The sequence below is a fragment of the Somniosus microcephalus genome, chromosome 12 (assembly GCF_052327205.1).
Source record: "Somniosus microcephalus isolate GS21.2 chromosome 12, FLI_Smic_1.0, whole genome shotgun sequence".
Classification (NCBI taxonomy): domain Eukaryota; kingdom Metazoa; phylum Chordata; class Chondrichthyes; order Squaliformes; family Somniosidae; genus Somniosus; species Somniosus microcephalus.
Window position 1 is genome coordinate 50,675,303 of NC_140998.1, and position 13,772 is coordinate 50,689,074.

General features: G+C 42.4%; 1 protein-coding gene across 1 annotated transcript in view; it reads right to left on the reverse strand.

Moving 5' to 3' along the window:
- Positions 1–2,348: 2,348 nt before the first annotated feature.
- The window catches only part of LOC147109175 (synaptotagmin-16-like), a 59,852-nt gene continuing 48,428 nt past the window's right edge, over positions 2,349–13,772 (reverse strand). The window contains exon 6 of the mRNA XM_086002824.1: positions 2,349–8,904. Coding sequence (XP_085858950.1) covers positions 8,591–8,904 — 314 coding nt within the window. The 3' untranslated portion in view covers positions 2,349–8,590. The remainder of the gene's footprint in view (positions 8,905–13,772) is intronic.

Here is a 13,772-nt window from a genome sequence, read left to right on the forward strand (position 1 = left end):
ATTAGACTGGACAGGGATGGATGGGCGGCGCAGACACGATGGGCCGAAGGGCCTCTTTCTGTGCTGTAAAACTCTATGACTCTATGACAGGGAAACCTATTAGCAGTTTGTTTGTAGCAAAAATAAGCAGCCGGTTCAGTTTGTAGGCAGCACCGCGCATGACACAGCCTGCCCCACACAGGAGGAAGATCAATTGTGGACCGAGTGCAGCGGCAGCCCCACAGCTTTTGTAAGAACAGGCAACAGCAGAAGCATCAGACTAGTGGACAGTTTAAACGGGGTAGTTGCATTTCCCAGAAACTGCTACTGCCGCAACATCCACAGTTTTAAAATACGAGCTCTTTAGTTATAATGCCCGCTTGGGATAATGTGCCATTTGTCTAACTTGGGTGTGCACTGTTTCGGAGACATGGCCAGAGAAATCTGCTTTTAGTCCTCCAGCGGTTATTTTCAGTCCCCTGTATTGATATTTGACACCGTGAAAAAGGAAAACGACATTGTGTACTTTGTTTTGGTGCACACAAAAACAAATAAACTGTAACTAAAAAACCATTAAAGAAAACGTAAGAAATTAAATTAAAATTTGGTTGCCGGGCATGATGATGTACTCCAGCCCCTGCAGTGCCCACTGGTCGCGAAAGGCCTCGAGCGTGCCGGCGAACACCGCGTGCCGGCGAACACCGCGTGCTCCATCACCAGCGCCACCCGGGTGCGAACGTGGCCACGGAAGAGAGGCAGGCCTGGCCAAAGTGGCCATCAACTGGTCCAGGCAGACCCCCTTGACCGCCCGCTGCCTGGACCAGTAAATGGCTACTTTGGCCAGGCCTAGGAGCAGTACTACGAGGAGGTCCCCGACCTGCCCGATCCCACGCCCCGCACCGGGTGATCAAAGATCAGGAGCGTGGGACTGAAGTGCAGCCAAAAATCGAGGAGCAGCCCCTTCAAATAATGAAAGAGGGGCTGTAACCTCTCACAATCCATATAAACATGGAACATGGACTCCTCCAGGCTGCAGAAAAGGCAGGAATTACTTTGGCCCAGAAATTCGGGTCCCAACGCGTGAGTACGGACGGAGTACCCACGCGTGGACCTGATGGAAGTGCCGGTTTCTTGCATGCACTACGCATGCGTGGGAAACCGGCATTTCCGATATTCTGAATGAAGGGGTTCAGAGGTCGAACGCGTGCACGCAGGAGTCTGCACGTGCGCGTTGAACTTCCGCTTTTTTTACAGGTTTGCCCGTGCGTGAAGGCCTGTACTTTTTGCGCATTTAAAAACCAGACGTAAGGACTTCATTTTAAAAGGTAAGTGGTCAATTAATTAAAATTAGAACATTTTTTCCACAGGTTTATTATTTTTAAATACTTTACAGTAAGGTAAGTGTATTTTTAGCCCCGATTTTTTATAAAATTATTTTTTTCAAAAATTTAAATTATTGTTTAAAATAGTTATTTAATGTTATTTATAGTTGATTTAAAACAGTGTGATTTTTTTTCAAATTTATTTTAAGGTTAAGTACTGTTTTGGGCGCCCGGAGTTTTCATGAGTTTGACAGTTCTTTCTGTCAAACTCATGAATGAACTTTTGCATCCTCCGATTGGTTGCCCAGTGCTCACGTGATCCCAGCCGACGCATCGCACTAAGTACGCCGCTGGATCACGCAAGCACAGCGTGCCGGGAGCTGGAGCGGGCCACAGACCGGAAATGCATGCAGACCCAGGCCTCAACGGCCAGCACGCTAGGTAAGTGCAGGTCGGGGGCTTGCACCCGCGGGAAGCCCCCGACTCGAATTTCTGGGCCATTGTGTATGTGTACAAGCTGCTAGCGCACGCAGCACTACAACAAGTGTTCGAAATGAAGAATTCTGCAACATATGGGACCAAATATCTACCAGAAAAATCTATCATTGTTACGTAAATATGCCAAATGAATTAATGAGTGCTTATTTGTTGGTGTTAAGCCATTAATATCAATGTAGTTTCTTGCATATCATTTCAGAATTAGAACATCTGAACTTGGCCACTTTCGGTTCATAGTCCAAAGCCCAATAGCGAAGATGAATTATTCTAAACCATTAGCCTTATCTGTTCGTTGCTGCAATTCATTACTGTACAAAAATAAAGTGCCACAGGGTAAGAGCAGGCAGATGTTACTGTAGGCACAGAGTAAAAGAGGGACAACATCTTACTGTGTAGACATGGTGTGCCACAGGAGGTACAAAATGTTACTGTCAGGCAGAGTGTTACTGTGTAATAGAACCCTCAAGAGCTGTCTACTTTGTTCATTCAATTTCTATAGCATATTGAATTTACACTTTTGGAAGACTGACACCGTAATTGCAATAAAAGTAATGTCTTTTATTGTAATATATATATAGATATATATATAAAAGTAAATACATTTGGTTTACAAGATACATGCAATACGGATATTTTACGAACCAGGCCGTGCATAAAGATTAATATGCATGCACAGTGCATCAAAATCCTGTTTCTAAAACCATTAACTACACGGAACTGTGACAAGTATCAGAAGTGTGTTTGACCTATTGACAGGTTTCATATTTCAGAACAAGAACTTTAAAAGCCATTTAGTTTTTCTGCAGAGAATGGAACATGCTGTATTAACCAAGAAATCAGAGTGGACAGGTCCGGTAAACTCCATTGTTAGGCTATATGTGACTGACACCAACATTTTCACACGGTACATATCAACGATATCCTCATTGGAGTGAAAATATTGCTCCCATGTTATCACCAAAGTGGCAAAACATTATTAAGTTCTATTGATTTTAGGAAAATTCAGAAGAATACAATGTTGAAATAAAAAGAACACTCCCTGGGCAATAATTTAGCTGGGCAGGTCTTTTTCGAACCCACCTGATTTTCATTCCAGCGATTTCAGTGTCGCTCTGTGTCAGAGCGCATGTCTGATCTGAATCAAAACTTTGGTGTGAACTCATGAGGATCAGAGACAGCAGCGCATGACACATCTATCAGACTGCTTAATGAAAGTAAATTACAATGAACTTATTTTTCCAGAATTCAACACAGCACAGTGGTTATCTATTGCGACACTTGGCTTCGCTTCATTCGGAAAGCACTGTGGACAATATGTTCATTAATCATTGCCTGAGTAGATGGTTACGCAGTGCGACTATCCAATCAATTCACTCATCAGAAATGGCCAAGGTGACGCCGTGGTGCTTGTGTGGTTTGAGGCTGTACAGTTTTTCTCCTGTGTGAAAAGGCAGCTGACAATACCACTGGGTATGACCACAAACAAGACTCCTAACGGAAGGTAATGAGCGTCATCAGGTTCTTCAAATTCCTACTCAATTCACAACATACAACTTGGCATTAATTCTATTTTTATATTTACTCTAATAATACACATAAAACAAGATGTTCTGAAGCACAACAATAATTTGAATAGAAAATATAACATCATAAGTGCTAGTTCTGGTTTGAATAATATCTTGCTCATTAAATCTGTACTAGCGACAAGCAGATGAAAGATGTGGAATAGACTATAAACACAGAACATACATGTCGCACAACATATAGGAGATATTGATTAATGATTGCAAAGATATATTGATGACAACGGGTGCGCTGCCAAAGAATCCCCAAGTGGACTGCATTAAAATGCAGATATATCTTTGCTTGAATTTACACCGCTCCATATCATGACGTAATGAAATAAATCAAATCCTATTTATGGAGTTCTGGAAATTGCTAACAGTTAATGCTTTCACATGAAAGGCAAATGGTTTGACCACTTAATTGAATCTCATCTGCGTTTCTTTTCCCTTACTGCTCTACTGCAATACCTATAATGCCCACAATACAGGAGCATCACTTCAACAAATGTTATGGCAGTTAATCAAGCCTACCTGGTGTGTATTCAATGTATTATAGATATATGACTATAACTATCAAGTGGCACATGGACACTCAACAGCAGTTACTGGTCGATTCTGGGTTCACTGTCAGGTCATAAAGGAGGGGAAAACAAGCATAAAATAACCAAAGTGGGTCCCACAGTGGTAAGTTGGTGGTGCAGTGGGTTAGACACTGGCCTTTAAACTTTTGGACCTATGTTCAAATCCATCCCAAACTGATGGGATGAAAGTCTCTTCTGCTGGCTGTAAAACGTCCTATGCAAAATTATTTTGGTCCGTCTCAATCCAGTTCCTGGTCCTCCAACACAAAACTGGCCCTAATGCGACACTAATAGGTAACTCCTTTAAATAGGCTCAAGGAGGGTTGGCATGGGAAATGAAAAACTGTCACACAAGTGCAGTGGGAAGGGTGGGGGGGCTTGATGCACTTTGGTGGGGCAGAGTGGAAGGAGGATTGGTCTGCATCTGGCTGTGCTATGCCCAACCTAATTGGGAGTGCTTGATGCTGACATTGGATACCTGGAATAGAAAATGTTCCATTTCCCCCCATACTGACATCCTTCACTTTGATGAGCACAACAAATGATTTAAAAGAATGAGTCAGTCTACACTGTTTCATACTCTTGTTTTGTTTCAAAGAGACCAGAGTACAGATTGCCTTAGCCAAAATGGTGCCTGGCACCGGGGAACTAAAAAGCATAAGAAGTGGCAGAAAGAAGGATTATTTCATCTGAAGCACAACAGCCAACTGTGACTACAGTTTTAAAGGAGCATCAACAACCTTACAAAACTGAAAGGCAAGTATTTTTAAAATAAAGAATATGAAAATGCCTTTGGCATCATGAAACCCAAAGAACACAGTTCCCTCCCAAAAATATCAACAGTCTCCCTTTAAAGGCCTTGGAGAGGGTGCGGAAAAGATTTACTAGAATGGTACCAGGGATGTGAGACTTTGGTTATATGGAGAGACTAGAGAGGCTGGTGTTGTTCTCCTTAGAGCAAAGAAGGTTAAGGGGAAATTTAATAGAGGTGTTCAAAATTATGAAGGATTTTGATAGAGTAAATTAGGAGAAACTGTTTCCAGTAGCAGAAGGGTCGATAACCAAAGGACAGATTTAAGGTAAGTGGCAAAAGAACCAGAGGTGAGATGAGGGCAAGAAATTTACGCAGTGAGTTGATATGATCGGGAATGTACTACCTGAAAGGGTGGTGGAGGCAGATTCAATAATAACTTTCAAAAGGGAATTGGATAAGTACTTGAAGGTAAAAAAAATTGCAGGGCTATGGGGAAAGGGCCAGGGAGTGGCACTAATTGGTAGCTCTTTCAAAGAGCCAGCATAGGCACAATGGGCCAAATGGCCTCCTTCTGTGCTGTATCATTCTATGAAATAGCTTAATCAATCATTAGATAGCTTAAATCTGAATTTATGGGTCAGCAGTAGATTCTCCACGTCTTGCCTGTTTGACTTAAACCTGGTTTGAGTGCATTTTCTTTTAAAGCAAGACATTATCTTGCCTTCAGTGTGTAGGAGAGTTTGCTTTGTGTATGGATTTCCACTGTACACACAAATGTCAGTTAAGATGCAGAATAACCTTCTCTGTTGTCACTTTCGTACATGTAAATCTATTAGTAATACAGCAAAGCAGACCAATTTAATAACTCAGAATTATTAATTATTGATCCTAGGAAAAATCAGCACCTCTGCACTGAAACATTACTGTAGGATAGATGTCAGGGGACTACTGGTATAGGATTTTTACATCACCAAGTGACCCAATGGCATTGCTGATGAGTGCAAAATGCGGCAGAGTCACAAATCAAAGTAAAATGGTGCATGCCGTTGATACCAAAGTTGGCTTTTTTTTTTAATGTCATATTTACACTTAGCATTTTATAATGTTGGTGCACAACGTGAGGTTGATTGGGTATCTAGGAAATCATAAGGATGGGTGATGGAGGGAGGCGCACTTGCATCATGGAGTTGCAAAAAAGTACTGGCCAGGATGCTAATGGAACAGTATTACTATCTGCTCTCCATCTCTCTCATACACACGCGTACGCACATAGGAATTATAAATATAAAACAGCATTTCTCCGAATAAATTTAACTTCATGTTAGTAAAAAGTTTTATGCAATTTCTCAAAATCAGATCCTGGCTGAACAGCTTGATAGTAATATTGCCCCACCAGAGATGAATATTTCAAAACACAATGTTTGAGTGACATGGACAATTTTCCCCCCTATCCCATTTATTTTCCTAGCACAAGACTTTTGTTTTGATTTTCCTATTTTTAAAAAAGTGGGTTCTTTTCTCATCAATCCCCCACCCCTGCAAATTTTGAGCCAAAAAAGGATTAAATTATATTCACTATGTAATTATGCTGAATGGCTTATGAATCAAAAATACTTCACCACTATCCATTTATCGTCTCTCACAAACTTCTCCCATATCCTTCTGTGGGCAATGTCACAGAACACACACACGCACCCCTGTTACTATCTGACGTATCTTGCATATCGGCTTTGTCAGTACAAGCCATCTGACCAATTTCATAAATGATTCTTGGTTCATGGTAATCACAGCTAATTGGTTCCTGTTAACCGATTCTGATTCACCCAGCCCACTCTGCTCTGCAGCCTGAGTCCTAGGGCCAAGACATAACCGCACCTGCTAACAGAAAATAAATAAAGCAAGTAACATGGCCCAGAGTGGAAGTGATCAGGTGAAGTAATCGAGGCAGCTGCTGATATACTACACTCAGGCCCAAGCTCCAGCCACCCGCAATCTCCAAGGCCCAGGTCCCAAGTGTCTCCTCACCCGCACATATTGCAGCAGTTCGCAGATATGCAAGTACTACTTGCCAGAGCTGAAATTCCAGATCCAACATGACAGCTTTTATTTTAGAAAAGGTTAAAGATACAAATTAAGATGCAAGAGAAATAGCATGAGAGGCACAAGTAAAGAGAGAGGGAGAAATAGAGAGACAGAAAGAGCAGAAAAAAAACATAAAAGGAGACAGCAAAAATGATGGCGCTGAACAGAAGCAGAGGGTGCAACATGAAGGCAAAGGGACAATTTGTTTTTGGCTATGTGTAGGCATCATATGATCAACTAGTTAGAAGAAGAATTGGTGGATCAGAAAGCTCTCTCTCAAATGACTTTGTGACCAAGAGACTTGGAAAATGAGATGGGTTGTGGAGGAGAAAGAAAATGGAGGAAAAGTGCAATAAAACATTTCCACAGGGGTTCTTGCTGATCGACCGCTGTAACTGCAGTGGAGAATTTTGAACTTTCCTCCACAAGTTATTCTGAAGCAAAGTTCATAATGTTTTAAAAAAGGGAATTAGATAGTTCTTTGAAAAAGAGGGATATTAAAAAGTATGGGGCATGAGTAAGAGAATGATTGGACTAGGGCTTCATATGGAGAAAAACAGCAGATGCAAAATTGATGGACCAAATGGTCTGTTTCTGTGCTGCAACATTATACAAACTCTTTAAGCAACTGTATTTTTGTCAAGGTATTTGTCCATTAATTTATCATGTTTGGAAAAATATATTGGTGCAAGGTTAAGCGGTTCTCAACACATTTCATTTTCAGCTCGTACCAACAGACTTGTGTTTAGCCGAATCACCAAACTTTCCAAAATGGATTGTGTTCCCCTGCAAGATTTAAACACTTCCATCGCGGAGTTCTTTATTTATACAAACCAATGTGTCCTCTCGGGATGGTTTGAAGAAAAGAGGGGCAATTTTATAAGTTGCCAGTTGCACATGCTCAGAAAATGAGAAGCATCCTCTGGACTTATTTTAGGCTACTCTTCTTCTGGGTATTCATCCCCAGAAAGAGCCATATTTTGCTTTCAAGTGAATCATGATGCCAAGCACAACAGTGTTTATCTCGTTCTGAAGGTTGAATCACCAAAGGTTTAAAAAGAATAATAATCAAATATTTAGTGACAGAGACAACTGCAAATAACATACAATTTGTGGAAAGCTGCTCTCGGTGACAGGTAATGATGTACTCATCCTTTCACTCGAACATTGTAATCATTCAAACCCACTTCAAGGCTGGTTTTGATAAAGCCCGCTTGGAATATGACACATTTCTAGTGGGACATTTCATTTACTTATTCTTTGAACTGTACTGTTTGTTTTGTTTACTATTGGTAAGAAACTTTTTTAAGCAGTGTTATTTAGCAGCTGCAGTGGTCAATAAATTATAGACTGAAGACTGCCCGTCAAAGTAAGCTCTTTTGTAGGAAGAAGATGTTTAAAAAGCCAGATCATTGTTGCATGCATGGTGTGGCACTAAATAATGACCAGTTAAAGGGTTAATGCGACATGCACTTATATCTATAGCAACAGTGATTCTTTTGTACTACATGCTCATCCTAAATACTGATTTGTCGTCGTTAATATTATATCACAGTGACACAATAACGCTCCTCCACAGGCACTTGACTAACGTAAATAGCTTTTAAATCCCTGTAAGAATTTCTCATGCTAGATAAGCAATATGCTGTTCATTTTACAAAGCAAATTCTTCAACGATTTGACTATCTTAAGATTTTAGCAAAGAGTCTGAGTATTGCAGCACAATAGAAGTATGTTGCACCGGTCAAAATATTCAGAACGTCCAGATAAAAGGCCACATAAGCTGTCATTTATTGAGCCATATTGTGTTTAAGATTCCAGTAATGTGTGCCATCTGCAGACTTGATGGCTCTTGGATTCTTTCATCTCTAGCCAGTGATTTTGCTCCTCGTCGCCGCTGTTGTTTTGACCCATGGAGATCCAGCCGATCATTTCCTTACGCTTCATACTACGTCGGTTGTATATCGAGATCATTAATGTGACTTCAGACAGCTGGAAAAGAGCAACCTGAAAGATGAAAGTCTCCTTGTAAACTGGGTTGGGCTGACCACGCCGGATGGATGTCTTGCACCGAGACATCTCCTGTCCAACTGAGTTAAGGAGAGAGAGTTTCGCATATGTGTCTAGAATTTCAACAAAAAAAACAGAAGTTCATTTTAAACTGAAATTGCACCAAATTAAGAGATACGAGCAACACAATTTTCACAGCACAAGAGTACTAGCATAATGCAGAAATCTAAAATAATTGGGTTAACACCTCATGAAATAGCAGTCACAGGAATTTTTTTTGAAATGTAATAACTCCCTCATATGCCAATATCACATAGCTTAATTGCACCTAATAAATGCATCATGCCAGCTGAAGAAGCTCCTATTTTGTTCCATACAACATCCATTAGTGCTGTTAAATTGTTCCAATAAGCTGTTATACACATTAAGGTTGGATATTTTCTAATGGTAGAACGTTATGTTCATGACTGACGGCCTCAACATGGGCAGGACTCGGCCTCCTAGGGATAAGAGCTTGAACTGACAACCGCTTGGACCAACACCAAATTCAGCCCCTAATTTGGATCTCAGATCCAACAGACCTGGTACCGAGATAGAGGGCTAAAGATTGCCTTGTCATTTATTTGTGTACAGGAATATAAAAAGTCTTTCACATTAACGTGCCAAAACACAAGAGTCATTTACATATTGCCAAAATGAAGCTTGAGCAATATTCACAAGAGTCATTGGGGGGAGGGAGGGTAATTTTCATCTTCAACACCTGGGCAGTAATCTGGTGCAATGGTTCACCCACCCATTGTAGAACGGACAAGCGATCTGCTCCACCAGATCAACACCTGACCGGTGGATATGGAAATTACCCCCAACCTCTGAAAACTATTTGTGGACAAACAGATATGAAAAAGAAAAAAACAATCAACTGCAGTGAGACGGAGCACATACAGTCACAGGACCATTACTAGAAACAACATTTTCACTTCTGCAGTTGTGGTAACTGTGAGGTTTTCAAGCTCAAGAGATGCTATTTTAGTGTTTGCAATATTGCCCCCCCGCCCCCGGCCCACCCACTAACACTGTGTGAAAATCACATCGTTTCTGTCAGCCTGTGGGTCTTTTCTAACCTTCTTCCTCCTAGATGATTTCCGCTCTTGTATCTTAGATTAATGTCATGGGTGAGTTCTAACTCCCCAAACATTCGAGCGTGTCTATCCCTGCTTTAAGACCTAGGAAATGTTCTCAGCAAATGAACGGCACTCTGTGTCTGCTGTTGCTTTTAACTGGTGGATTTACCCAATGCTTCCAAAATATTTCATTCCAGTTTTCAAAAGTGGAAGACTTAGCTTTAAGTTTAAAATATGAAGCAAGAAATATTTGTATAATATAATTAACTATTTACAATAGACACCCATCCACCTAACTCCTCGAGCAGACAAAATAATAGAAAGATCACAGTGCTAAGAATCAAACTAACCCTTTGTAAATAATGTCTAAGTAATAGTTCATTTTCCTAGAATTTCTTACCATGTGGGCACTAAAATAATCTAAACTGTTACTTGGAAAAAAAATTCTCAGGGGTTTCAAACTGACCAATTCCTTTTCAGATTTTCAAAATGACCCCTGCTGCCTGTTCTAAATCTCATCATTTATCAAGAAACTACTCATGAAATAATGCTGGATGGCCAGCTGGTGGCGCCGTCCAAGGAGTATAAATACTCGGGCGTGGGCCCAGCTTGCAAGGGACATTTTGTGAGACAAGGAACTAGTGAAGTACAACTAGACCTCCATGTTCTGAAACAAGTTGATTAAAGCCTTGCTTTATACTTGAACCAAGTGCGTAGTGAGTTTTATTACGTCACTGCCCCTTCCCCATTCCGAGAGAATCGGCCTTTTATATCCCAGAAAAAAGTCATTAGGACCTCCAGGATTTTGAATGTTCCTTCACTGAAATGGGAATAGCCGTACACAAACTGAATCATTCACACAGCAACGTTTAAGTTTGAATTGTTAGTCTTGCCAGCCTATGCCCAACAAAACCTGCAACAATGTTTTGAAATAAGCTTGGTACAGGAATCAGAACTTGAAAATGCTCCTTTTTTCAGTCTGATTAAAATCGTAAGTGAAGACCTGGTTTTCAAAAGTTTAGAAATGTTATTAAGATTTTGTCCATTTTTACTTTCTGTGGAAAAGATTTCAACCTGCTCGGCACTTTCAAAAGACGTCAAGATCATAGGGGTGTGAAAATCAGTCGGATATGACACACAACTACAGAAATCCTATAAATCAGGAACACTGATATGGACAGTGACTGATGATGAATAGGAAGCTCTCTGTGCACTCTTCCACTTGGTGATAACATCATATCACCAAAGGAAGAAAGAGGATGGGGAGAGGTCACAGACAAGGTATAAAATTGAATACATAGATCATAGAGTAAGTAGAAAATACATTCAATAATAGAACTGTGCACACCCTATAGTATCAGATTGGTTAAAAAATTTATTCGTTCATGGGATGTGGGCGTCGCTGGCAGGGCCAGCATTTATTGCCCATCTCTAGTTGCCCTTGAGAAGGTGGTGGTGAATGGCCTTCTTGAACCACTGCAGTCCGTGTGGTGAAGGTACTCCCACAGTGCTGTTAAGGAGGGAGTTACAGGATTTTGACCCAGCGATGATGAAGGAACAGCAATATACTTCCAAGTCAGGATGTGGTGTGACTTTGAGGGGAACTTGGAGGTGGTGCTGCTCCCATGCGCCTGCTGCCCTTGTCCTTCTAGGTGGTAGAGGTCGCAGGTTTGGGAGGTGCTGCCGAAGAAACCTTGGCGAGTTGCTGCAGTGCATCTTGTAGATGGTACACACTGCAGCCACGGTACGCCAGTGGTGGAGGGAGTGAATGTTTAAGGTGGTGGATGGGGTGCCAATCAAGTGGGCTGCTTTGTCTTGGATGGTGTCAAGCTTCTTGAGTGTTGTTGGCGCTGCACTCATCCAGATAAGTGGAGAGTATTCCATCACACTCCTGACTTGCCTTGTAGATGGTGGAAAGACTTTGGGGAGTCAGGAGGTGAGACACTCATCGCAGAATATCTAGCCTCTAACCTGCTCTTGTTGCCACAGTATTTATGTGGCTGGTCCAGTTAAGTTTCTGGTCAATGGTATCCCCCAGGATATTGATGGTGGGGGATTCGGCGATGGTAATGCCATTGAATGTCAAGGGGTGGTGGTTAGATGCTCGCTTGTTGAAGATAGTCATTGCCTGGCACTTGTGTGGCGCGAATGCTACCTGCCACTTATCAGCCCAAGCCTGAATGTCATCCAGGTCTTGCTGCATGTGGGCATGGACTGCTTCATTATCTGAAGAGTTGTGAATGGCACTGAACACTGCAGTCATCAGCAAATATCCCCACTTCTGACCTTATGATGGAGGGAAGGTCATTGATGAAGCAGCTGAAGGTGGTTGGGCCTAGGACACTGCCCTGAGGAACTCCTGCAGTGAAGTCCTGGGGCTGTGATGATTGACCTCCAACCACCACAACCATCTTCCTTTGTGCTAGGTATGACTCCAGCCAGTGGCAAGCTTTTCCCCTGATTCCCATTGACTTCAGTTTTACTAGGGTTCCTCGATGCCACACTCTGTCAAATGCTGCCTTGATGTCAAGGGCAGTCACTCTCACCAAACCTCTGGAATTCAGCTTTTTTGTCTATGTTTGGACCACGGCTGTAATGAGGTCGGGAGCCAAGTGGTCCTCGCAGAACCCAAACTGGCATCAGTGAGCGGGTTATTGGTGAGTAAGTGCTGCTTGATAGCACTGTCGATGACACCTTCCATCACTTTGATTGTGAGTAGACTGATGGGGCGGTAATTGGTCGAATTGGATTTGTCCTGCTTTTTGTGGACAGGACATACCTGGGCAGTTTTCCGCATTGTCGGATAGATGCCAGTGTTATAGCTGTATTGGAACAGCTTGGCTAGAGGCGTGGCTAGTTCTGGAGCACAAGTCTTCAGCACGACAGCTGGGATGTTGTCGGAACCCACAGCCTTTGCTGTATCCAGTGCACTCAGCCATTTCTTGAGATCATGTGGAGTGAATCGAATTGGTTGAAGACTGGAAGACTGGTTTCTGTGGTGATGGAGACCTCAGGAGGAGGCCGAGATGGATCATCAACTCGGCACTCCTGACTGAAGATGGTTGCAAATGCTTTAGCTTTGTCTTTGGCACTCATACATGGCTCCACCATCATTGAAGATTGGGATATTCATGGAGCCTCCTCCTCCCGTTAGTTGTTTAATGGTCCACCACCATTCAAAACTGGATGTGGCAGGACTGCAGGGCTTTGATCTGATCTGTTGATTATGGGATTGCTTAGCTCTGTCTATAGCATGCTGCTTCCGCTTTTTAGCATGCATGTAATCCTGTGTTGCAGCTTCCCCAAGTTGGCACTGCATTTTTAGGTACGCCTGGTGCTGCTCCTGGCATGCTCTTCTACACTCCTTATTGAACCAGGGTTGGTCCCCTGGCTTGATGGTAATAGTAGAGTGAGGGATATGCTGGGCCATGAGGTTACAGATTGTGCTGAGATACAATTCTGCTGCTGCTGATGGCCCACACTGCCTCATGGATGCCCAGTTTTGAGCTGCTAGATCTGATCTGAATCTATCTCATTTAGCTCGGTGGTAGTGCCACACAACACGATGGAGGGTGCTCTCAGTGTGAAGACAGGGCTTTGTCTCCACAATGGCTGTGCGGTGGTCACTGCTACTAATGCTGTCATGGACAGATGCATCTGCGACAGGTAGATTGGTGAGGATGAGGTCAGGCAGGTTTTTCCCTCATTTGGTTCTCTCACCACCTGTCATAGGCCCAGACTGGCAGCTATGTCCTTCAGGGCTCAGCCAGCTCGGTCAGTGGTGGTGCTACCGAATCACTCTTGGTGATGGATATTGAAGTCCCCCACCCAGAGTACATTCTGTGCCCTTGCTACTCTCA